This window comes from Pyrgilauda ruficollis, unplaced genomic scaffold (genome assembly GCF_017590135.1).
Source record: "Pyrgilauda ruficollis isolate IOZ18807 unplaced genomic scaffold, ASM1759013v1 scaffold10, whole genome shotgun sequence".
NCBI lineage: Eukaryota > Metazoa > Chordata > Aves > Passeriformes > Passeridae > Pyrgilauda > Pyrgilauda ruficollis.
The window spans coordinates 511,199-536,193 of NW_024508101.1; the positions used below are offsets into that span (position 1 = coordinate 511,199).

General features: G+C 54.1%; 2 protein-coding genes across 2 annotated transcripts in view; both read left to right on the forward strand.

The window, feature by feature from the left end:
• SRGAP3 (SLIT-ROBO Rho GTPase activating protein 3) overlaps positions 1-10,483 on the forward strand; it is a 47,915-nt gene extending 37,432 nt beyond the window's left edge. The window contains exons 15-22 of the mRNA XM_041461922.1: positions 277-411; positions 2,732-2,837; positions 3,079-3,306; positions 4,241-4,320; positions 6,411-6,591; positions 7,144-7,293; positions 7,740-8,067; positions 9,171-10,483. Coding sequence (XP_041317856.1) covers positions 277-411; positions 2,732-2,837; positions 3,079-3,306; positions 4,241-4,320; positions 6,411-6,591; positions 7,144-7,293; positions 7,740-8,067; positions 9,171-9,587 — 1,625 coding nt within the window. The 3' untranslated portion in view covers positions 9,588-10,483. The remainder of the gene's footprint in view (positions 1-276; positions 412-2,731; positions 2,838-3,078; positions 3,307-4,240; positions 4,321-6,410; positions 6,592-7,143; positions 7,294-7,739; positions 8,068-9,170) is intronic.
• Positions 10,484-14,561: 4,078 nt separating this feature from the next.
• RAD18 (RAD18 E3 ubiquitin protein ligase) overlaps positions 14,562-24,995 on the forward strand; it is a 37,991-nt gene continuing 27,557 nt past the window's right edge. Inside the window, exons 1-2 of the mRNA XM_041461935.1 lie at positions 14,562-14,826; positions 14,916-14,966. Of these exons, the coding sequence (XP_041317869.1) occupies positions 14,562-14,826; positions 14,916-14,966 (316 nt within the window). The remainder of the gene's footprint in view (positions 14,827-14,915; positions 14,967-24,995) is intronic.

Sequence of the window (24,995 nt, forward strand, 5' to 3'; positions counted from 1 at the left end):
GTCGTTCAGACCTCCTCAGCTTTCCGGGCTGGTGCTGTAAATGGAAGGAATGCACTGAGCTGGAAACAATAAGGAGAAACAACCAATATCATCCTTGTTCTCAGGAAAGGTTTGAAACCCCCACTAAAACTGGTTTTCAGGAAAAATCAGCATTGCCGTTGCACATGAGGAGGGTTTCTGAGCCCTGGAAAGTTTGGGTGTTCCACTAAATGAGGAAAACCTTTTGTGCTAGTCCAGCTTGATGGTGATGCTGATATCAAACCTTTCTCTGGGCAGGTGAAGACCCCCTTGCTGATGATCAGAACGAACGAGACATTAACTCAGTGGCTGGAGTCTTGAAGCTGTATTTCCGAGGACTGGAAAACCCCCTCTTTCCTAAGGAAAGGTTTCAAGATTTGATATCTACTATAAGTAAGTACATGTGACAGCTCTTCGTGGGGAGCTGGGTGGGATGAGAGAAGCACTAAATGGGGGCAGGTGCAGCTGAGTGTGCAGCCAGGGCTTTCTGCTGCGAGGAGGGTGGCAGGTGGGCAGTGGGAGCTGCTGGGAAAGGATGTCAGCAGTGTGCACTGGTGGGAGGGAGAGGGGAGATTACTTCTCTGGGGGGAATAAAGGAGGCACAATGACCTTGAAGTTTGAGAGGTGATGGAAGTGCTGCCCATTTTGGCTGCAGGGTGATTTTATGTTACAGGAGAGATGTTGGCATGTCTCAGCTGTAGGGGCACCAACAGGGGAACATCTGCTCAAGGCCCTGTCTGGGCTTCACTGCCCGTGGTGCTTTCCCCCTTCTGAATGTGCATGTTCATAACTGCTGGGGTCTAGTGGTGCTGAGGGAGACAGGTGATACCTGGAGGGCACTGGCACAGGGATGGGCTTGTGCCAGGGCAGAGGAATGCGCTCTGATTTCTCAAGAACAGTTGTTTTATGTAGTGGCTTTAGGACATTGTTGCTATTCAGTTTTGGTGTGTAAAGCAGCACAGCACACATGTGAGACAGACAAAGGAAGGTGGTTCTGCTCATGCCCTGGACAGGGGTTTGCAGTTTGGCTTGTGCTTTCTCTGGCTGCCCTCCACAGGGGCTGCAGAGCTGGAAGCCTGAGGGCACAGCCTGGGAGAAGGGGATGGCTCCCCTCTGGTGCCAGAATGTGCCTGGTGATGTGACTGCCTGTGTGCTTGCAGATAGGCTTGTGTTTGACACCATCCCTAATTAATGCAAATTTTCACAATTTATTAAGCTTTTGGGAATTTTTTTTGCAAACATCATCTGCTAATTTTCTGGGTGTTATTCTCTTATTCTCTCTCTTTCTTTTTACCATTTTTACAAGAATCTTTCTTTTCCTCATCTTTCTCTTCCTGCTGCTCTTGCAACCTTTTGATTAAGGACAGATTTTAAATAAATTCAAGTGCCTTGTTCCTGTTAAAAGTCTGACCTGAAGTGCAGCTGTCTGTGCCACACAAACACACATAAACGCAGGTTGCACACTTGGTGTCCCAGCCTAAGCAAGGTGAAGAACATTTCCTTTTGCTCTTGGAGGGCTAGGAGTTTATGTGGAAGCTCCTCAAAGGCACAAGGGCAATAGACAGGTCCAAAGGCACTTTCCAGAGTCCACATGGGGCTGTCCTTGTGTGTGCAGTGGTGACTGGTATCCTCTTAATTCCATATGCCAAGTTGAAATATTTTGCTCTGGGAGAAAGGCAAGTGTTTTGAGAGTTTGTTCCTCTGGGTGTCAGAACAGATATCTGTTGTCATAGGGTTGTATCCAGTTCGTATTTAGTTGGGTTTTTTAAAAGAAGTACCCTCTTTTGTAAAACCAAACTGAAGAAGTAGAGAATCCAGCAGGCAGTAATGGGATAAATCAAATGGAAAAGTTCCCCGTGTGAAATACTACAAAGCTTTCCATCTTGGTATTGAGGCCAGATTTTGCTCAGAATTTAGATTAAATGGCAGCCTAGCTGCCACTGACATGCTGTCAGTGAACTTCATTGTGACTAGCAAATGGCATAGTTTGAGCCAGAACAAGCACTTCTGTGTGATCCAAAAAAGCTCTGGTGCTTGTCCTCTGCTTCCTGTGAAACAGCAGCCAAGGATTAACTCTCTAGAGAACACAGGGATAGTTAGGGCAGGACAGCCCTGAGTCAGCCCCTTCCCCTGGGAGGGTGCAGGTGTCTGGGGGCAGCTCCGGGCTCTGCACCCCTGTGCGGTGGAGAGCAGCGGCTCTGAAAGCACTGACTCAGCACGGGTCCAGCTAACCTATCTCCTGGGAGTTTCTAATTCCTATTTGGAGCAGTAGGAGACAGGAGCAGAAGGGCTCAGAAGGATCCAATGCATGACCCAGAAGGGTAACCTGAATAAAAACCTCATTTAAAAATCTGCCCTAGAAAATCAAGCAGTGCTCTGTTTTCAGTGCCACATTGACTCAAGCTTTTGAGGAACAGAGGAGTTGTTGAGGAATGAAATGAATAATGCATAAACATTTATTTTAAAAATAAACCTACGGAAATGTCTTTATTTGCTGTTCATACTGCATCTGAACATACAAATTCCCTGCTGGAGGAGCAGTGTCCTCCATTCTCTTCGTGCACCTTAGTACCAGACTAAGGATGACCTCTGGAGACAGGCTTTTGTTTTCCTCACTTACTGGGCCACTAGATCTGGAACAAGTCCCTCTGGTGCTGAGCTGTCTGGTCCTGAAAAGGTTTTTAAAGATGTGCTTTCTATCCGTGCGTTCCAGAAATTGAGAACCCTGCAGAGAGAGTGCACCAGATCCAGCAGATCATTGTCACTCTGCCTCGGGCTGTCATCGTGGTCATGAGATACCTCTTTGCATTCCTTAACCAGTGAGTCTTTTCCTGCTTCACCAAGTTCCTCCTTGCTGTCCCTTTTGCCAGGGCTCCCCTGTCTTTGGGGCACGAGTCCCTTGTGCTGTTGCCATGGGGAGCTGTGCGTGGCTCCCTCCCGGCGCTGCTGGCCGTGGCTGTGTGCCAGGAGGGCACAGCTCGGTGCCAGGGCGGTGGGCTCTGCCGGGAGGATTCCCAGAGCAGGACCACGGCACGGCAGCTCCTCCCTGTGTGCTTGCAGCTTGTCACAGTACAGCGATGAGAACATGATGGATCCCTACAACCTGGCCATCTGCTTCGGGCCCACGCTGATGCACATTCCTGACGGGCAGGATCCGGTGTCCTGCCAGGCCCATGTCAATGAGGTCATCAAAACCATCATCATCCACCACGAGGGCATCTTCCCCAGCCACCGAGAGCTGGAGGGGCCTGTCTACGAGAAGTGCATGACCGGAGGGGAGGAGTACTGGTGAGCTCTCTGCAGGGTTCCTGGGTACAAACACCTTCAGCAGGCCAGGAGGCTCTTGCACACTGAACCATTTAATTTAGTCTTACTAGTCAAAACAGGCAGTTTCACCAGGTATTTCATTTCCTTGTGCTGACTCAATATTTTATATCTCAGTAAAAAACATCAGAAGAAACTTTTTTCCAGGGCAAATACTAATACTGAAGATTTTTTTTGAGCTGCACATCCACAGAAGCATGTTCAGCAAAACAGAATTTTAGGTAAATTCTATCCAATTTCTCCTAGGCTGGAAATTTTGAGTAAAGACCCATAGTTCCATTATAATTTGCTGGTTGGATTAAATCCCTTGGCCCAAGGTTAACCCAAACCTTCCAGTTCCTTTTGTTGCTGGAATTCTAACCCAACATTTAGGTCTGGGTTTAACAAACCGGGATCAATAACATACTTGAAGTGAGTTTCTACAAGTTTCATACATTTCTGAGACCTCACCATGCCTTACACTAGTCACTTGCCACCATTCTTTCTGGTGCAGCAGAGCAGCTAAAGGTGAAGCTCACTGTGATTAGGGAATGGGACATTTAACTTGGTGTCACTTTGTGTTAGTTTTTGCCAAACTTAGTAGACACAAGAGCCAACAGAACGTGACATTCTGGGCCTGGCGATCGTGGTGTGAGTGTCTGCTGTTCTCAGCAAGTTCAGGGGTCTGCTGTGATTTGAAATCAGAGAATCACAAATCACAGAATAAGTTAGGTTGGCAAAGACCTCCAAGACTGAGTCCAACCTTTGGCCAAACACCTTGTCACCTAGACACATCCAGTTGTTGTTGTACACCTCCAGAGATGGGCACTCCACCACCTCCCTGGGCAGCATTAGGTGTGCTGAGTGCGTTGGGAACGGTGTCATTTGCTGTGTGACAGCCTGGTGTGTTCCTCTGCAGTGACAGCCCGCACAGCGAGCCGGGCACCATCGATGAGGTGGACCACGACAACGGGACCGAGCCGCACACCAGTGACGAGGGTGAGCAGGACCGAGCAGGGGCTGGTCCGTGCCAGCAGAGCTGTGCCTGCAGGACGGCAGCAAGCACTGCGGGTTGAGGCTGCAGGAGCTGGCTGCTGGCAGGGCTGGGCTGCAGCCTGGCAGCGCTGTGCTCCCCGTGTGCCAGCCGCACCAGCCGCGAGCGCGTTTGGGAAACGCCGCTGGCACTGCCGTGGGTGGGGAACCGTGGCAGGGCTTGCTGCGCTGGAAGGGCCCTGGGGAGCTGAGCACCTTCTGCTTCCGACACTGCTGCTGCCCTGGCTCTGTCCTGCCTTGGCAGAACACATCTGCCCTGTGGGGAGGAGGGAGGGCTCACCTGATGAACGGGGCCGCAGGAGGAGGAATGGCACAGGGAAGGGCACGTGAGGGCAGGTGGCTCTGGGCACAGGGAAGGGCACAGGGAAGGGCATGGTGGGCCAGGTGGCTCCGGGCACAGGGAAGGGCACACAAGGCCAGGTGGCTCCAGGCACAGGGAAGGGCATGCAGGGCTGGGCAGTTCCAGGCCTGCTCTCAGCTCCAGGCAGGAGCCGACCAGCCTGGCAAAGGGAGGCAAGGGAGCTGCTGTGCAGCCAATTTCACACTTGGGTGGCCGCGTTAATGGCTCCGATTGGGGTTTCCGAGTGATTAACTGTGGTGCCAAGTGAAGAGCAGATGAGCAGCTGTATTTTGTGGATTTACATATTCCCTCTCCCCCTTGCCCTGCATACACTCCCTGCTGGTAGCCCAGCGTTGTGTCAGGGCTGTGGGAGCCCTCCTGGCTCTGTCTCCTCCAGAACACTCCGTTGATCCTCCTGTGGTGTTCCCAGATGCTCTCCCCTCATGTGGGGGTTGCTTAAGGTGGGGAAGATGAATCTGCTGAAGTGGCCTGGCCTATCAGGGGGGGCTGGAATGGGGCAAGGGTCTGATGCAGCATCCTCCATGTCCTCCTTTGGTGTCCCCTCCTCCACGTGGGTTTGGTTCCTGAGCAGAGTGTCGGGTCACACACTGGTGGCTGCTGAGCCTACCATCAGGAATGGGGCAGAGCACATTTCCGTGTTTAATGAGAATGAGGCAGATCTGGAGGAGCTGGGGGGCTTGCCCTGTTTTGCTCTGTCATTTTCGGTCTGCCAGTCTCCAGGTGGGGACTGAAATGATCCACTGTCTCAGTTAATCAAGGCATGCTAATGCTCCAGCAGTGGCAGGGGTGGCTGGGGAGTGGCAGCAGTTCTGCCACCCAAGCAATGCACAGTGTGGGTTGCTCTGGTTAATGAGGAGAGAGACACTGCTGCTTTGCAGTTGTTGCAATGGTTTCTTAGGATTCAATGTTCCCCAGCTGGAAACAGATCTGCATATAAGCCAGGCTCTTTCACAGGCTCCTCAGTACTGTTGGGTGCCCCAGCAGCTCCTGCTGTGACACACTTGGCCAGAGGCTTAGAGAACCCTGGTGTGCTCATGACCTTCCAAAGTGAAGTTCTGCCTCAGCCCTCCTGTATTTCAGGTCCTGAGCTCCCAATTTGAGTCACGGGTGTTTGGTAGAGCTCACATGAGGAAAGGTGGGGAAACAGTGAAGCAGAGTGCTGCAGATGGTGGGGTGCAGAGCAGCTGCCTGGCTGGAGTGGTATCATTATTTCTGTGGGAATCCCCAAAGGAACATTAGTTGCTCATCAATAATTCAGGCCAAACTGTCTCCAGGATAAGGAAGGGAGGAGAAGGTAAGTGGGGTTTGATCACAGCATCTGACATGGCTTGACAAAAATCTCAGGCTGGAGGATAATGGGTTTCTGTAACCAAAGGCGGAAAATGGGAATGTTGGTGAGGGTGCCATATGCACAGAGGGAGATTCCTGCTGCTCCCCATCTGCTTTGTAGCTGTTTGTAATTGTCAGGAGTTTGTGAGTCTGAGAGAGGTCCCAGAAAGCCTGGAAGAACAATAAGAATTGGTCAGTCTGAAAACAAGAAGGCTCGTGCTCAGTGTGAGCTGCTCTGGGGGCGCTGGGCGGCAGCAGCGCTGCTGCTCTGCTGAGGGGCTCTGGGCTTCAGCCTCCCGTGCAGGGCTGAGCTGAGCTGCCCTCGCTGTGCCTCTCTCCTGTGCAGAGGTGGAGCAGATTGAAGCCATAGCCAAGTTTGACTACATTGGGCGATCTCCACGGGAGCTCTCCTTCAAGAAAGGGGCCTCACTGCTGCTGTACCATCGGGCGTCGGAAGACTGGTGGGAAGGGAGACACAACGGGGTGGACGGGCTCATTCCCCACCAGTACATCGTGGTGCAAGACATGTGAGTAAAGTGAGGGTTGTTAAAATCATGTACTTGCCAAGGTCCACGTCAGTCACCTAAAATAATCAGCCAGTTTTGCAGTTTGTTTAATGACTTTGGTGAGAAATCTGGGCCTGTTCACTTCTCCCTCTCTGTGCATTGGCTCCATTTGTTTCTCATTTGGGCTGATAAAGACCAGTACTAAACATTGTACCTCAGTGTACCTGGACCCCATCTCTCTTTGCCTCCCCAGCGTGGTGTGACTCAGGTTTACCACTGGCCTTGTCCCTGTGAGCATTGACCTGGATTGTTCAGTGCTCACCTGGCCTGTGGGCAGGTCCCAGGGCCCTTTGCAGGTGCTGCCTCTCTTACAAGTACTGCATCTGGAGTCATCCCAGGGGATGGGAAGGCAGATGTGCACTGTTTCCAAGCTCCCAGTGAAGTGGTGGCCTTGGTGCAGCTCCTTGTTAGCCAAGTGTGGAGCTGCTGAGGTGGTGATGTTCAGGTTGGCGTGGCACCCGGGCCCTGGCTCCCCTGGGCACAGCCCTGTCACCGGTGTGTGTCCTTTCCTAGGGACGATGCGTTCTCTGACAGCCTGAGCCAGAAGGCAGACAGCGAGGCGAGCAGCGGGCCGCTGCTGGACGATAAAGCCTCCTCCAAGAACGACATCCAGTCACCAACAGATCACATCATGGACTATGGCTTTGGGGGAGTGATGGGCAGGTAACTCACATTCCTGTCACCATGGAGGCGGTCGCTGTCACAGGTGTGGGCAGTCGGTGTGTGGGTAGGGCGGGCTGGCAGGGAAACTCTGGTAAGCACTGCAGGGTAATATGAGCTTAGAGGGGATTTCATGTGCACTGCTAATGGGAATTTAACATTCACAGAGGGTACAGGGGCCCTGAGCAACCTGGGATAGTGGAAGGTGTCCCTGCCCATGGCAGGGGGTTGAAACAAGATGACCTTTGAGGTCCCTTCCAGCCCAAACTACTCTTAAGATTTGATGCTGTCCCTTTCTTGGTACTGGCTAAAGTATTTGTCTTCCCTCTTGGCTGGAAGGCTCGAATTGGGTCTGAGCTGAGCTCAGGGCTGAGCTGCTGCCTTGCAGCACCTGGCCAGCCGTGGTGGGGCTGAGATGCTGACCTGGTGCCGTGCTGGATTCCTTGCAGGGTGAGATTGAGGTCTGATGGTGCAGCCATTCCCCGGCGCCGCAGCGGGGGGGACACCCACAGCCCGCCCCGAGGCCTGGGGCCCGGCATAGACACCCCTCCTCGAGCAGCAGCCTGCCCCAGCAGCCCCCACAAGATCCCCCTCAACAGGGGCAGGATCGAGAGTCCTGAGAAGCGCAGGATGGCGACGTTCGGCAGCGCGGGCAGCATCAATTTCCCAGACAGGAAGGCCCTGGCTGACAGCCACCCGCTGAGGTCGACCTGTGGCTCCACCCGGCACAGCAGCCTTGGAGATCAGAAATCCCTGGAAGCAGAAGCTCTTGCTGAGGTAAGAGGGCTGGGAGGGGACGAGGCGGCTGCAGGGGAGCTCACTGGGGAGTGCCTGGAGCCCCTTCACCTCAGACACGCTTACAGTGCTGCTGTCACACCCAGCTCTCTTGGCGTGTTCTTGGAAAAGATGCTCACCCAGATGATATTAATTTTCACCTTGAATCTTGTGGGGCTGCTGGGCTTGGGAGTCCTGAGGCTTCTCTGGGAGAATATTTTCACTCATCATCTTAGGAACTTAATAGAATGAATTGGAGCTAACTTGGTAGTTATTTCCCTTCAGCTGATCCTTTGAATGTTACCTGGGGCTCACTGAGCATTTTGTAGGTGTTATAAAATTAAGGACTTGTCTGCACCAGGACAGCATTAACTAGAGTGACTTTTCAAACAATTGATTCTGGTGCCTTAAATTGCTTCTCCAATGGTCTTGCTGAGTTAGAGGCCTTAATTAAGTTAAGGTGGATTTAAGCAAAGGCAAACGAGGGTCTCTCCATTTGTACAGGAGACCCCAGCACTGCAGCCATAGGCAGTACCTAGTTCCCTGTGTATGGGCACTTCTGGTTGAACTGGGTTCACTTTCTGGGGGGTCCCTGTGGACAGACTGTGGAGCCTGGAGGTGGGTGGGCAGAGAGGGGCTGGAGCCAGTGTCTCCTTGGCTGCCTCAGGCCTTGTTGCTGCCTCATATATCCATGGCGAGCTGCTGTTGTGCCACTCACTCCATAAACGTCCCTGTGTCTGTCCCTGCCACGTGCCATTGTCCTGTGGGCGTGGGGCAGCAGAGGCCCCATACATCCAATGGAGGCTGCAGGGAAGCCAGCCTCAGTGCTGTGGGGGAGCTGGGTGGGCAGGCTGCTGTTCACCCATCACTCCTGGCTCAGGATTCACGCCCTTTGGAGCCGGTGCCCAAGCTCCTGCTGACTTGGGGAGCACAGGGCACCTTTGTGCAGCCGTTTGGACGTCACACCTTCTCCCAGAGCTCCCGTTTTCTCTGGGAGCTCTTAGATCAGAGACCCCCTCTGCAGACACGCCTGCCAGGGTGGCAGGGTGGAGTGCAGGAGAGCGGGTGGTGCTGTGGCACAGCTGACGTTGCTTTGGCGTTCGCAGGACATCGAGAAGACCATGAGCACGGCGCTGAACGAGCTGCGGGAGCTGGAGAGGCAGAACACGGCCAAGCAGGCGCCCGACGTGGTCCTGGACACGCTGGAGCCCATGAAGAACCCCCCGCTGGGCGCCGCCAACTCGGAGCCGGCCAGCCCCCTGCACACCATCCTGATCCGGGACCCCGAGGCGGCCATGCGGCGCAGCAGCAGCTCCACCACCGAGATGATGACCACCTTCAAGCCGGCGCTGTCGGCCCGGCTGGCCGGGGCGCAGCTGCGGCCGCCGCCCATGCGGCCGGTGCGGCCCGTGGTGCAGCACCGCTCCAGCAGCAGCAGCAGCTCGGGGGTGGGCAGCCCCGCCGTCACCCCCACCGAGAAGCTGTTCCCCAGCAGCTCGGCAGATAAATCGGGCACCATGTAGGCTGGGGCACGGGGACTGCGGCAGCCGGACGCCGGGAGCGGGGCGGGCGCGGCGGAGCCTCGCTGGGTGGGCAGGGGGGCAGAGCCCTGCCCGGGGAGCCTCTGTGGAAGGAAACACGCGTGGGGCCTGTACATACATGTGTGTATGCACATAGGTGTGCACACACCCCATCCATGCAGAAACACTTCCTGAGCTTGCAGTCCTACAGCAGGAGGAGACGGCAGGTCTACGTGTTGGCACTGGAGAGCACACTCAGTGTAGAAGGATATATTAAAAACAAAGTGTACAGAATTCAGTGACTTTTTAAAACAGTAGATTTACCTCAGAAACTGGCTCTGAAATGTCCTCTCTTGAGACAGTGGGTTGGTCTGGGTTTCCAAGGCTGTCTGTGTGCACCTGGAAGCCCACACTGCAGCAGCTGTGCGTCAAGCAATACAAGGCCATCCTGGAATTTATTTTCTGTACCTCTTGGCATTGAAAAAAAAAAGGGATGGGAAATACAGTGGGGTCTGTTCACTGCTGGGCTGTGGAGAAGAGCTGGAAATCCATACATGACCATGTGTGACTGGCCAGCAGGAATCTTTCCAATCCTGAATCCTGAGATGTCTTCATGTGCCTGTGATGCCCTGGCAGCAGGGACAAACCAAGGTGTGTGCCATGGATGGGAATGGAGTGAAGTGAGTGTCGTGAGTGGGACAGAGTGAGGTGTGTGCCATCACCCTCGTGCAGGAGGACGCTGCGCTGCGCTGGGACTGGAACGCTGCTTCTCTGCAAGTTCTCAGAGTGAGCAAGGACTAGTGACCAAACCTGTGGTAAAGCATGGAGTAACTTACAGAGTTTGGAGATTCTTCATCTCCCTTTTCCCACGTGCTTTTTCCTTTTTTTTTTTTTTTTTTTTTAATAAAAACCCAACCCAATGGCCTTTTGTGAGTCAGGCCTGGGAAGTGAGGAGGGGTCTCAGGTCAGAGTGGTTGTCCTGCATGAGAAGCATGAGCCGTGTTTTTCTCCCCTTTTCCCCCGGGGTTTTTTTTTTTTTTTTTTTTTTTTTTTTTTAATCAAAACCCAACCCAATGGTCTCTTGAGAGTCAGGCCTGAGCAGTGAGGAGGGGTCTCAGGTCAGAGTGGTTGTCCTGCATGAGAAGCATGAGCCGTGTTTGACCGCATCAGATGCAAAGCTGATCTGATGGGTGATACTTTGCACTTTCTGTACTGTACCATATAATACAACAGTTTGAGTTTATGCAAAGGAATCTACATTTTGTTTTACCCAGAGAAAAAATATGCAGAAGGCTGGGGATTGCATGGTCCTGTGTGATAATCCAGACTCCTCTGTAAGCACTGAATCCGAGATGCTCCGTGCTTCTCCTGCAGCTTTTCCTTGTACAGATTTCCATGCAATGCCCCCTGGTTTGATTTGGCACTTCCCCATGGTCACGTGCTAATGTCTCCTAACATTCATCCTTCCTCCCTGCTATCTCTGATCCCGCTGCTCTGTGCCTGGGTGAAGATGCCTGCAAGCTCTCCTGGTCCCCCAGCAGCCACTTACCCTGCCTGGGGCTTTGCTTTGTCCCCCCCTTCATCTTCCTCATCTCTCCAGCACTGCTGTGGACCCCAGCTCTGCAGGAGAAGCAGCCTGACTTCTGGAAGCAGTGGAGGCCCTGCCCAGGGTGGCAGAACCCGTCAGTCCTGCCGTGGCTCATGTTTCCTCGGTGGGGAGCTCCCACGCGTGCCAGACTGCCTGTACATTGACACCTGTGCCCGTGTACCTGTGCTTCACAGCTGCAGCCCACCTCTCACGTCCACAGCTGCGCCCTGTGCACCGGGCACAGAGCTGACACCGCAGGCCGTGGGACCGGCTGGTGCCCGTCCCGTGCCCGGCCCCCGTGTCCCCTCGCGCCCCGCTCTGCCAGCCCTGTAAATATTGCTGTACTTGCTTAACTGCTCGAAAGTAACTGTTAACCTGTAAACTGTACAAAAATAGGCTCAAATTAGATAAAGCCAATGCCACTCAACAAATCTTTGCACTTAGTAGGTAGCTCAATGTAAAAACAAACCCAGTAATAATAATAGTAATCCCGAAGGGAAGCGAAGCCGCCGGCACCCCGCGCAGAGCCCGTGGGGAGCAGCTCTGCCCGTGTCCCTCCTGTCACGCTGGCAGGCAGACGGCGTGTGTGCGTGTCTGTGAACGTCCTTGGCGTTTGGTTCACGTTGGTGTTTATTTCTCCATCACCCTTTTCGTGGCGCAGCCCCTGGGCACGGCCCGGCCTGGCGCGGCGGCTGCAGGTGCTCAGCCAGGCCGGGCTGGTCAGGGACCTGTGCTGGGGAGGGAAGGACCCATTTGGCACGAGTGCTGCGTATCCATTGCCAGTGATTATTACTTTTGTTTCCATTTAGTTCCTGGAGAACATTCACTTTGCCAGTTTTCTGGTTTTTGTATGCTTTCTGAGATGACTTGAGAGCAAACCCATCTTCATTAGGGGTTTTATTTCCTCCCTTACTTTTGACCATACGGTACAAATTCCAGTGTCTTTCTATTAAATTATTGCCTTTCATTTTCCTTTGTTTTGTTTTGTTGTGGGTTTTTAATACAATTGTTTTCTTATCTTTAAGTGCCTTTTTGAGCACCAAAACAAACGGTTGGAGTTCAGGCCTGGGGGCTGTGCACACATGGGTTCGTCTGGGCAGTTGTGTTGTGCTGGGGGTGATTGCTTTTAAAGTCCTTCCATTTTTCTGTTTAATGAAAAGGGAACCAAGAATTTTTGTTGGAGAATAAACTCCCCCTTTGTAATATGGTATTCCAAGTGTAGTTTTAACTACTGTAAATTTAAGGGAAGAAATGTATTTTTCTGTAAGCGAACTTGGCACAAAATCGAACCACATACGTTGTAGGAGCATCATAACTGGAACTCGCTCATGGTTTGTGAGTGACTGACTCCGATCCTCGGTACCTCCCTGAGGGCACAGACTGTGTGTGGGCTTCAGAGTTCACAGAGCTTCACTGTGACGACCCACGGCCGAGCTGCCGCAGGAGCCGGGCTGGGTGAGCTGTGCCCTGGCTGGGTGAGCTGTGCTCAGGCTGGGTGAGCTGTGCCTTTGCTGGATGAGCTGTGCCCGGGGCTGGGTGAGCTGTGCCCAGGCTGGGTGAGCTGTGCCCTGGCTGGATGAGCTGTGCCCTGGCTGGGTGAGCTGTGCCCGGGCTGGGTGAGCTGTGCCCTGGCTGGGTGAGCTGTGCCCCGGGCTGGGTGAGCTGTGCCTTGGGCTGGGTGAGCTGTGCCCGGGGCTGGGTGAGCTGTGCCCAGGCTGGGTGAGCTGTGCCCTGGCTGGATGAGCTGTGCCCTGGGCTGGGTGAGCTGTGCTCTGGCTGGATGAGCTGTGCCCTGGGTGAGCTGTGCCCTGGCTGGGTGAGCTGTGCCTTCGCTGGGTGAGCTGTGCTCTGGCTGGGTGAGCTGTGCCCTGGCTGGATGAGCTGTGCCCTGGGCTGTGGAGGGTGGCTGCTCAGGGCAGCTGTGTCTCTGCTGTGCAGAGCGAGCGCTGCTCTGGGCTCAGCTCTGGGCTCAGCCCCGTCCAGCCCGGCCATGGCCATGGCCCTGCCATGGTGGTGAGGGGAGCGTGGTGGCACCGTGTCACCCCTCCCAGCCATGGCTGTGGCCTTGCCATGGGGGGAGTGCAGTGGCACTGTGGCCCTGCCATCCATCCTAGCCATGGCCCTGCCATGAGGGGAGCGTGGTGGCACTGTGTCCCTGCCCTGTCCAGCCCACCCCTCCCGGCCATGGCCCTGCCATGAGGGGAATGTGGTGGTACCACAGCCCTGCCCTATCCATCCCAGCCGTGGCCTGCCATGAGGGCAGTGTGGTGGCACTGCGGCCCTGCCATCCATCCCAGCCATGGCCCTGCCATGAGGGGAGCGCGGTGGCACTGCGGCCCTGCCCGTCCCAGCCATGGCCCTGCCGTGAGGGCAGTGTGGTGGCACTGCGGCCCTGCCCATCCCAGCCGTGGCCCTGCCGTGAGGGGAGCACGGTGGCACCCCACCCTGCCTGGACAGACCCTCAGCACCGGAGCGTGGGCCCGGGGCGGCCATGACTGCACTTTGTTCCTTAGGCTGAAGTCCCTGGTAGGTCGTTTTTGTGTCCCAGGTGTGTAATTTACCTAGCAGTGTTGTGGTTCTCGCGGGGCGGCAGTAGATGTCCCGACTCTGGTTTGCTTTGCGTGGCTGGGCTGCGGGGTCTGGTGGGGACGGGGTTGGTTGTGCCGGGAGGCCGTGGGAAACCGCCGGCTGCTGCCCGCTGCACCGGCCATCCTCCTCCTCCTCTTCCTCCTCTGGTGTTGTCTCTGTAACGTATGGTGAGATGCCGTCAGCTAGAGTGTCTGAGTGGGTCCTCGTGTGTGCTGGTGATGCCATGTAGATGAAGCCACTGGTTGGATGTGGACTCATCCTGTTGAATAAACTGCTTAACTTTTCTCAAAAATGTTGTCTGTGGTTTCAGAACATTTGCTGCCTCTTGCCTGTGCTTCTTCCCCACACCCTCCTATGCCCCTCAGCATCCTGCCCTGCCCTGGGCAGTACAGACACTGTCTCCTGCCCCTGCAGCCGCGCTCTGCCTGCTGTTTATGGTGCTGAGGGGACAAAAAACTCACATTCTAAACAAACAGCCCCAGAGCCCAGAGCCCTTCGCACCCAGGCTCTGAGGAACTGCGCTGGACTCTTCAGGCTGGGTTATGTCTCTTCCCATTGTTTTATTTTTGGTTTTTTTCTGCTGGGTTGTAGCTTCATTCCCCTCCCATCTTGGCGGCGTGGAGAGGCAGAGCTCCCTGATTGCATCCATCATCCGTCCTGGAGCTGGGGCAGCTGCAGACGCTGCTGGTGATGCTCGGTGGGGCTGTGTGGGCCACGGGCACGGGGAGGGCTGGGCAAGCTGCAGGTGGGGCTCGACCTGCATCACCCCGTCCTTAATCACGGCTCCTTAAATACGGTTAATGGGCTCGGCCTCGCGGGAGGTGAGTGCAGGGTGGGCTCCGGGCTGCCCTGGTCACCACCCTCTCCTCATCACCGAGAGCAGCCGGCAGCAGCACGGTCCGGTTCTGACACGGCCCGGTACCCACCGCGGGAGCGTCCTGGGCACCGCCCGGGAGAGCCCGGGGCTGGCTCCGGCAGGTCCCTGGGCAGCGGCGGCGTGTGGAGGAGCGGGGTTTGGCCGGGCCCTGGAGGGTGCCAGCTGTGGACCAGCTGTGTGTGACACTGGTGAGGCCTCTGCGGGGTGTGTGACAGGCGTGCAAGGTGTGCTCCAGGTGTGTGCCAGCTGTGTGATATGTGCGCTCGGTGTGTGCCAGGTGTGTGCCAGGCGCACTCGGTGTGTGCCAGGTGTGTGCCAGGCGTGTTCGGTGTGTGCCAGGTGTGTGCCAGGCACACTCGGTGTGTAGCAGGTGTGTGCCAGGCGCGCTCGGTGTGTGCCAGGCGCGCTCGGTGCCCGCTTCCTCTTTCTTTTCCCCTTTTCCTTTCCCTTTTCCTCCGGGTAAAAGTGCAGCGCAGGCTGTCACTGACTGAACTGAAATGAATACCTGATTCTCTCCAGAGGGTCCAGTTACCCAGGTGAGGTGCAATAATCATTAACTCTAAGCGTGAACAATAAATGGAATGTATTTATTAATTCCTGTGGGCCGATTGTAGCATTTGCATTTAAATTACCTTTCCACACTGCTGCGCTCCGCCGCGCGTGTTGGTTTCCCTCTGAAGTCGGGAATTCCTTTTGACTGGAGAGAGTGCGAGCGCCGCCTCGCCTGGTGCTGGGTGCTCCTCGCTGGGAGCCTGCACCGCTGGATGCTGCTGGGATGGGGCACAAGGCAGAGCCCAGGCCGAGCAGGGACCGGCTCCTCCCATCCCGCTTCAGGGGGATGCGGGCAGGGAATTGCATCAAACGGAAAACTGCCTAAAAACAGCTTAAATGCAGGCGCGGAGGCGGACAGAGAGGGCTGGGGGGCAGATGCTGCCCAGCTAGCCCTGCTCTCCGCGGGTGAGGAGAGAGAGCAGAGCCCTCGCTGGCAGCTCCGGGGTGCTCCTGGGCTGCTGGAGCAGGGCACAGCTGGAGGGTGACAGTGCCTTGGGTCTGCCTCACCAGCACCTCACTGGGACCCCGCGGTGATGGAAGGGCTCTCAGCTGCCTCCAGTCATCTCTGACTGCCAAGGAATGGCCTGTGGGTGACTTGCCTTTCACTGGGATTGGTCCAGCAGTTCAGTATGGATGGATCCAGGAGCCTCTGTGTGCTCCAAGGGACACCTAAGGGCACTCTGGCACCTGTCACACTCATAGCTAATGAATGAAAAAATGACACAGAAATGAAATGTAAAGGAAATGATGCAGAACTTCGTGATTAGTGCTTTGAAGCTGGGCTCAAAGTGAAACAAGTGCTCTCAGTCCTGCTGACTGAATGAAATAACCCAAATTGCTAATACATTTTAGTAATTTTTTTCGTGTGCAAAGACACTGAAGTGCTTTCAGCAAATTGGGTAAAGATTTTCCATTGATGCTTAAAACTGAAACAGAGCTGTGTGCTGTGGGTGCCCAGAGCCTGCTGTGAGCCCATGGCAGGAGCTGTGCATGGCTCCCTGTCCCTCCCTTGGCCTCTGAGTCTGGCTCTGCCCTGGGAATGGCTCTGCCCTGGGAATGGCTCAGCCCTGAGCCTGGCCGTGCCCTGGAACTGGCTGTGCCCTGGGAATGGCTCTGCCCTGGAACTGGCTGTGCCCTGAGCCTGGCATTGTGCACAGCCACGGGCCACACCGGGGAGCCAGCCTGTAGCCCAGGGTGCAGAGAGGGCCGTTCCTTCCCAGTGGGAGCCAGGGCCACGTGGGATGTCTGAGGCCACCTGAGGGCAGTGGCTGACCCCAGCATCCCAGCTCAGAGGGGTTTTGCAGCCCCTGCTGCTGTTTCAGCTCAGATGTGGCTGCAGATCCCTTTGGGCAGCAGCTCTCTCTTTCCTGGAGTTCCCTGCTCTTGTGAGCATTTGAGAGATGCTCTGTTACATTGGCTTTTGGAGGGTGGATATTAATTGCTAAGGTGTAGATTTATTGCACCCTCGTTGCTTGTGGCTGGACCGTGCCCTGCTGGGCTGTTTAGGGCCCTTTTTCCTGCCTGATCCCCTCTGCCCATGGCACCCCTGGTGTCTGGGGCTGCCCAACAGCCCAGCCCCCGGGGCAGGGCAGCAGGAGCGACCCCAGCCCCAGGCACGTGGCAGAGATTTTCCTGTGTGCGTGGGTTTGGAGGCATTCCCTGCCAGCATATGTCTGATTTCCTGTGCAGAGGAGAAAACACTTGCCAGATGAGACTGATTCTTGAAACTGGCCGAGTGTTTTTCAGCTGTCAGCTGCCTGGCCCTGCCCAGGGATAGCTCATCAGCCGTGGGAGGGACAGTGCTGGCACAGCCAGTGCTGCTGTGGTTTGGTGCATTCTGAGCTTGGTTTCAATTTTGGTTTTTTTCTTTGAATGTTTCGCTCCCTGCTCCAGCCCAAGGCATTGTCCCCATGTCCCTGGAGTGGAGCCCTGCCCTGGCTGACCAGTGCTGACGTGCTGGGTGTCTGGAGTGTTCCTGTGCCCCCACTGTCCCCAGCCCTGCCTGCCCTGGGCTCCAGCAGGACCTGCACCAGCCAGGGCTGAGTGACCCCCGCCCTGGGAGGCTGTGCTGTGTCTTGTACCTGAGCTGGCTGCAGGCACACAATGAAAATAGGAGTATTTACCCAACTTTTAAGAACTTTTTTATTTCCCCTTAACATACAGCTACAGCCTCACTGTAGAAACACTGGAAACCAGGCTTTAGCAGGCCTGAGAGACTGCAGCATTATCCATCTTCTGTAAATACTCTGAAGCAATTGGAAATCTTTTTATGATCCCAGCTCAGCTGGAAAACAGCACCACATTCCTGCTGCCCTTTGGGATCACTTCCCTTGCTTGTGGGGTGGGAGGCAGCAGCTGTTGAAACATCTTGGTTTAAGTTTTTATTGGGATAAGCGTGTAATTTGCTGGACTTTAAATGTCTCATGCATCAGATCAGCATAAGCACTGCAGGTAAACCAGCCTTGCTGTGTTCCACAGAGATGCCTCTTCCCTCCCCAGGAATCTTCCAGAGACCTGGGCTTGGACTCCTTGGTGCTGCAAAGTCAGAGGAGGTTTGTGTGTCGGAAATGAAGCTCCAGCTCCGGAGCAAAGCTTATCCCAGACCTTTAAATCTAATAACACCCTCCTGACAGCTTCCAAAGGCCAGGCACCCTCTGGCAGCTCCTAATTCCAGCCCAGCCCCATCAGCATGAGGCTCATCTCTGGGCATGCAAACGTGTCCGGTTCTATCTAACGAAGATAAATTTCTTCATTAGGACGCGCAGCTGCCTGGGGCACTCGGAGGTTTGAGGAGTGAGAGCTTGGCTGGGAGCTGGTGCAGATCCTTTGGCTGCTGTCCCAGGGAGCTCGTGCACTGCGGATGGGGCTGGGTGGGCTCTCAGCCTGGCCACAGCTCCCTGTGCTTGGCCCAGGAAAGGGCTGTCAGCCGTGCTGGTCACCAGCCCAAACCTCCCTATCCCACCCAAAGCTAAGGGCTTGTTTCCCTCCTGGATGTGTCTCGGCTGACAAGAAATAACTGTCCTTGGCTGCATTTCCCACCCCCCACCTGCTGCTGCTGAACTCTGATGGAATTTCTGTTGCATTTCTGTCTCCAAACTGTTGCTGCATCCATTTTTTTTTTGCCCCCTTCAAGATAGCCTTTATAAGAATAAGATATTTAGCAAAGACTGGGCAAGTGCTGAAGCTGGCAGAGCTGTGCCGTGGAGCAGGGCAGTGCTGAGCTTGTGAGGCCGTGGCAATGGCTGAGGGTGAGCAGGCTCTCAAGAAGGCTCTAGGTGAGATGCAGCCTTTTTCTTAAAAGAAAAAAATAAAAAAATTTAGTCTTACGTAAGTCAAAACATCTGCTAGTGCATGACTAATGCCTTCCCTCCTCCCTGGTGTGGCAACTGAAGTCCATGGGAATGATATAAATGATTGTTTCCTGTAAGAAGTTATACATTGTTCACAGGGCTTTTGGGGACAAGCCTTGTGTGCAGCCCCCCCTTCCCTTTTGCTGCTTGCTCGTGGCTTGGGATCCAGCTGCTCCTGGCCCCGCTGCCACGAGCTGACAGCAAGGACAAACACATTGTCCCAGCCCAGCTGGTGCCAGGCTGGATTTATTCCTGCCAAAGTCAGCTTAACGGGACAATTACCTGTGTTCAGGCTGAGGTTATTGATGCACAGTGCTGACAGCTGAACGAGCTGAGGGCTGGGCTGTGGTGTGCCCGGTGTGGCAGCCTTGGTGGCACCGCTGTGCCCTCCAGACCTGGGTGCTGGCACTGGGTGCTGGTGCCTTCCCCAGGACAGGGCTGATGGCAGCAAGTGACAGACCCGGGGCTGCATCCCTCTGGTGTGTGAGTGTGTTGGTGAGGGCTGGCCTGTCTCAGGGGAATGCAAGGAAATGTTTTACAGAGCCAACAGCCAAAGTGGCCCCAAATGTGGCTTTATTCCCACAGAGCTGCCCCATTCTGGCAGTGGTACTCTGCAGCACCTTTATAACTTTGCTCACCTGTTTGCCTCTTGATTCCAGTGCAGACCTGGTGTGGATCTGGTGCCCCCTGCCCGTCCCAAGGCTCCCACCTCCCCACGTCCCAGCAGGACTCCTGTGCCAGTCTGCCCAATACCACCCACCAGGGAATGGGGCTAATTCTCTTCTGTGCTGAATTTCTGTTGATATGTCTTGAATTTTGGTGTTGTTTCCCTGCCTGGATCTCAGTTCTGGACACTCTGGGTCTGTGTCTCTGGTCAGAGCAGGAGGAGCTGCTGGTCCAGCAGAGGTGAGTGCTCCAGGCAGATGGATGGATGCAGGTGTGTCTCAGCTTCCAGACACTGCACCAGCCATGCTCTGGGCTTCTGCTTTCCATGGTCTGGGACGTTAACTGCTGCCAGAATTACTAATGGGCTTCTGCTTTTAGCCTGAGTGCTGCAGGCTGCTGCTCCAAGGTGGAGATCATGGAGTCAATTAAGTAATTACCTGGTGTTTCAGCTGCCAACACTCCGAGAGGTTTTGTTTTTCACCACTGGCATCAATCCCTACACACACCTCAGCCCAGACTCATCAGCAGTGGTTTGTGCACTACTAGAGCAGGCTGCTGCGCCATGGACAGGCTGGAGCTGCTTTTTCTGCATGTGTTCTGGTGACAAATGGTTCCTCCTCCCTCTGTTTAGTTTCATTCTGGCACATAAATCCAGGCATAAACAGGCTAAGCTGAGCAGAAGCCGAAATTGCCTCTTCATAGTTCTTGTTGTGAGTGTTTTACCCTGCTGATGATGAGCAGCAGCTCACCGGTGAAACGCACCAGTGAATTCTGCTGAGTTCAGCACAGTGAGCCGAGCTGGAGGTGACACACAGTGGCACGAGGAGCAGCCAGACTGCTGAGGCCCCCTGATCCAGGGAAATGCATCCCCAGTGGCTCTGGGGCTCCTCAGCCTCCTGGTGAGGCAGTGCTGGGGTGTGCTCATGCACAGGGACTGGGCTGCTGGAGGCATCCCTGCCCTCGGGCACCTCTGGGCACAAGGGGCACAAATGCACAACCCATGGCAAAGCAAGGCAGCCTGGCTGGTGAGAGCTGTTCTTAATTAAATCGAGCTGGGAAGGGCTGCCTGAGGGGCCAGAGCCCCAGGAGGAGCTCTCGGGCCTCTCTTGCACCTCCCAGTAATTTACAGGGAGGACAAATGAACCTTCACAGGAGCAGGGGCATGTCTGGGGAATGTCTTACCTGGCAGAGAGATGGAGTGGAGGGAGGTCTGCTACCCCTGCATAGGCTGAGGACTGTTTAGGAACAGGGGAAGGCAGCAATGAAGTGGTAAATACAGCAGCAGAACAACCCTAACAGTGTTTAGCAGAGGAATGAAGTCCCAGCAATGGGCATTTTGGTGGCAAATCAGCAGCCATATGGCACAAGGGACTGCCAACAATTTGTATCCAAACTGCTCCCGAGTCCCTTTCCTAGCTGAAAAAGGCTAAATCTGTGCAGGAGAGCTGAAATGTCAACTAAGAAACACTTCTGTTAACGTGTTGACTCTCTTGCCTTTGGATTTCACCTGATTTACCCGTTTTGTCTGCATGGGAATGCAAATTGTTGTTTTCTATTTGTCAGCCTCTGCCTATGGCCTCCATCTCAGGTCTCTGGTGGGATACAGAGCACTGCAGTTATATACAGAATAACTGCCCAGGGAATCACTGAGAGAAACTAGGAGCTGGAAAGTAAAGTCATCTCCCACTGAGAAGGAAGGGTCTTAGCCTTTCCTGGGGCTGGGATTTTGTTTCTGGGCTCTTGCTGGTACTTGTTCTCAAAATGCTCAACACCCTCATCTTTCTGCAAGCAGCTGAATTAATTTAATTCAGCTTTTTTTTCTTCTCTTATTCCTGGTTCCCCCCCCCCCCCCCCCCCCTTTGGTTTATTTTAAATGGTGGGGAAGGGAATTGCACCCAGGCTAAGAACCAAACAGCCAAAGAGTGCCTCTAAGGCACAAAGCTGGCATTGGAATGCACTGTTGGGAGACAATCAAAGAGAATGGAAAGTATTACAGACCTATCACTGTGTCTAAGAGTGCATGGATTATCAATGTGGGAGTTTTTATACTGGAGTAGTTTGGAGCTAGTGAGATTACTCAAGATTTTTCTAACATTTACTAGATCAGCATCATTGTCCAAATGGGAGATACGTGCATGTGCAAAGCAATGTCTCTGAAATGTCACCCAGTGTTTCTTGTTGCTGTTGGCAGAAGGCCCCGGGCAGCAAAGGCCAGGTCACTGCTGGCTCACTCTCTGACTCCGTGTCCCTGTCCCAGCTCAGCTCTCTCTGCCTGCTCACCTGCTGCCCCTCTCCCCAGGCTGCCTGTCCAGCAGCCACTGTCATTTCACCTGCCCGCAGGTCAGGCCCAGCTCAGCCAGCACTGGTTCACTACAAAATTCCCAGAGTGATTTTATTTGTCTTGTCCATCTTAAAGCACTCCAGGAGAAAGTTTAAATATTATTTCTGGCTCCTTTGGCCGCTAACTAACCGCATTTTCATGGAAGTTTCCATGCTGCTCTGTAAAACAGTAAGATGCTTTTGGCTGATTTATCTTGGCCTAAAATAATTGCAGTAGACTAAAAAAAAACCAAAAAAAGAAAAAAGGATTTAATTTGTGCTTTCAAGTAATTTCTGTGTGAAATGACCAGACACTTGTGGAGCTGTGGCACAGCCAAAGCAGCAAAGGTTGTGTTAGAGGGACCTGCCAGCACAACCTCTGCTAGGGTGATAAACTGGGAACATTTTGGGTGGGCTGGGAACATGCTGACTAGTGAAAGGCTGTCAGCATTTGCTGTGCCTTGTGTGCTTGGAGGCTGTGAGGGAGGCTCTGGGCATTGCTGGCTGCACACGAGGCTGCCAGGGACTGGAATGGCACTGGGCTGGTGGGAGCAGCGCTGAAACAGAGGCTTTCAGCCAAAAACCAGTGGCAAGAAATGAAAAGCAGCACCTCTGAAGCTGCCCCTGCAGTCTGCTGTCCTTGAACATCGCAGTGCAAAGCACCACCAGGCCCTGCAGGGCTGACCCCACAGTGCTCCAGGACATCCTCTGGCTGCTCCCCTCCTGCTGCTGCCTGGGCTAGAGGGAATTTTCTTCCCAGTGGCAGTGTGGGGCTGTGTTTGGGATTTGAGCTGAACACAGGGATTATAAATACAGGTGTTTTTGCCCTGTCTGAGCAGGGCTCACACAGAACCAAGGCCTTTCCTGCTCCTTGTGCTGCCATGCTGGTGAGAAAGCTGGGAGAGCAAACAGCCAGGAAAGGTGATCCCAGCTGACCCAAGGGATGTTCCAGACCACAGGACACCAAGCTCAGTCCACAAGGTGGGGGTCACTGGGGTTTGTCTTCCCACGTCACTGCTGCCTGAGGTGGAGCCCTGCTGTCCTGGAGGTGGCTGAACACCTGCCTGCCCAGGGAAGGCAGTGAATTAATTCCTTTACTTTGCTTGTGTCTGTGGCTTTGCTTCACCTATTAAACTGTCTTTATCTCAAGCCACGAGTTTTCTCACTTCTGCCCTTCTGATTCTATCACCAGTCCCACTGGTGGGGGAGCGAGGGAGTGGCTGTGTGAGGCTTGGGTGCTGACTGGGGTTAAACCACAATGATGTGGGACCTTTTGTTCCAAAATTCTCAACATCAGACTAAATTTAGTCCTGGAGAAATCAATAAATGGTTGTCAACTTTAACACAAGGCGGAGCAAGGTCAATGTTAAATATTTCTGAACAATTTCACCCATGGTTTCAGGTTCTTCTTTCCAGTTGGGAATGACATGATGAGAAACTTTCTACTGCTTTAAATATTAAGGAATCTCTGAGAATACTTAGAAACAATTAACTCAAAATGTTCTCTGGTTTGGGGTTTGATATTTTCTTTTTAAGTACAGTATGTTCTTCTGCTGATTTTTCATCCAGTCTGCATGCTGGTGTCCAGAGGCTTGTTTCTGTGCTGCATTTGCACATCTCTAATGAAGAATGCCCAGTGACACACAGACACACGAGGCAGACCTTGCTGGAGTGTTGGGTTTTAGTTTCAAGATCCACGTACTAAAGGCAGCTGAGGATGAGCTCTTTCTTTGTTGGGGCATGGAGGAAAAAACATTTCTGCACGAGGCCCTGAGCACCACGGGGGAACAAATGCTCTTTACGTTATTAGATTGTGCACAACCAGCTGGGAATTATATAAAACTCCACTTAAATATTTTGTCTCAACAACACAAGTGAAAATCAGTAGCTTTTGGAGATTTGCTTTGAGTCAGACTGTTCCACCTCCTGCTAAGCTTTTCCATACTTTGCTAACAGAACAGGGCAAGCGTATGAAAATGCAGTTGGGACCTCCTGGTATTTTAATTTAAATGAGTATTTCAGGGGCTGGGAAGGAGGAGATGTGTTCTGTGTACAGTAACAAGCAGCATCTTGGCCGTTCAGCAGGACAGAGCAGTTTATTGGTGCTGCACAGTGCCCGGTGCCGATGGCAGAGGGAAGCGCTGCTGCAGAGGAGCGGGGCTGTCCCGCCCGGCAGGGCTCCGGCCGGGCTGGGGCGGCTCCGGCCGGGCAGGAGGGCTCGCCGGCCAGCAGAGCTCCTCCTGCGCCGGGGCAGCCCCCAGCCCTGCATCCCCAGGGGGGATGGCTCGCCCAGCCCGCTCAAGGGACCGTCCTGCCCGAGCAGGGGATGCTCCCAGCCCTGCATCCCCCCGGGAAAGGCTCACCCAGCCCGCTCAAGGGACCGTCCTGCCCGAGCAGGGGATGCTCCCAGCCCTGCATCCCCCCGGGAAAGGCTCACCCAGCCCGCTCAAGGGACCGTCCTGCCCGAGCAGGGGATGCTCCCAGCTGAAAGCACAGACCTTCCAGGCTTCTTTCATGTGGTGCTTTTACCGTGGAAGCAGTTTAAATTGTTTTATTCAGCAGCGGTCTGTGTGGACGGTGCTTGGCTGTAAACTCACTGCCCTTTGCTCTTCATCAGTCCACTTAAACAAAAAATAAACGCGTTGCTGCAGAAATGAACCCACGAACCCTCTGTGCCCATTCCTGGGCGAGTTCATTCCCATCCAGTGAACTCCTGTCAGGATGTGTGAACCAAGATCTGCCCTGTGCATGAGGGAACGAAGAGAACAGAAAACTGTAGGAGTTTGATATATGAATTAGGTCACAGCTCACAGAGAAAGCAGAAATTGATTCCTTAAGGTGAAAAGAACAGGCACTTAAGTGGCAATGACACTATTCTGTAAAATCTAGCACTTTTGGCAAGGGGCAGGCAGTAATCAGGTCCATTCAAATATATAAATCCAGACTCGCAGTGCCCAAGGCCAGCAGAGAGCATTGTGATGGTTTATTCTCCATCACGGGGGTCCTGGAGCACCTTTCATACAGATTTATGTGAGTGTCACTGAGTGCCAGCTGAGGGAGCTGGGCTTGACTCAAAAATCAGACTAGCTCAGATCAGGAGCAAGAGCACAGAAATTGCACTGCTACAAAAAAACTCATAGGCGAAATCAGGCACGGGTGCACAGAGTTCTCAGGTAAGAGCACGTTTGAGTCAGCAGCAGCTGCAGAAAGGGCTTAAAACACCCCTGTGAAATGAAGGGAGCAGAGGGAGCTAGTGCTGTTCTGTAGAGCATTACAAAAATGGATCAACATGCTCCACGTGTGTGTGCACAAACCTCCAGTGCAGCAAGTTTAACCAACAGGAATATCTCGGGCGTGCGAGGCGAGCCGCGCTGGCGGCTTCGCCGCTCCGGCCCACTGCCGCTCCCCGCGGCGCCAGCCCCGCTCCCAGCCCCTTTCCCTTTCCCGGCGCTTCCAGCCCCGTAGTTCCC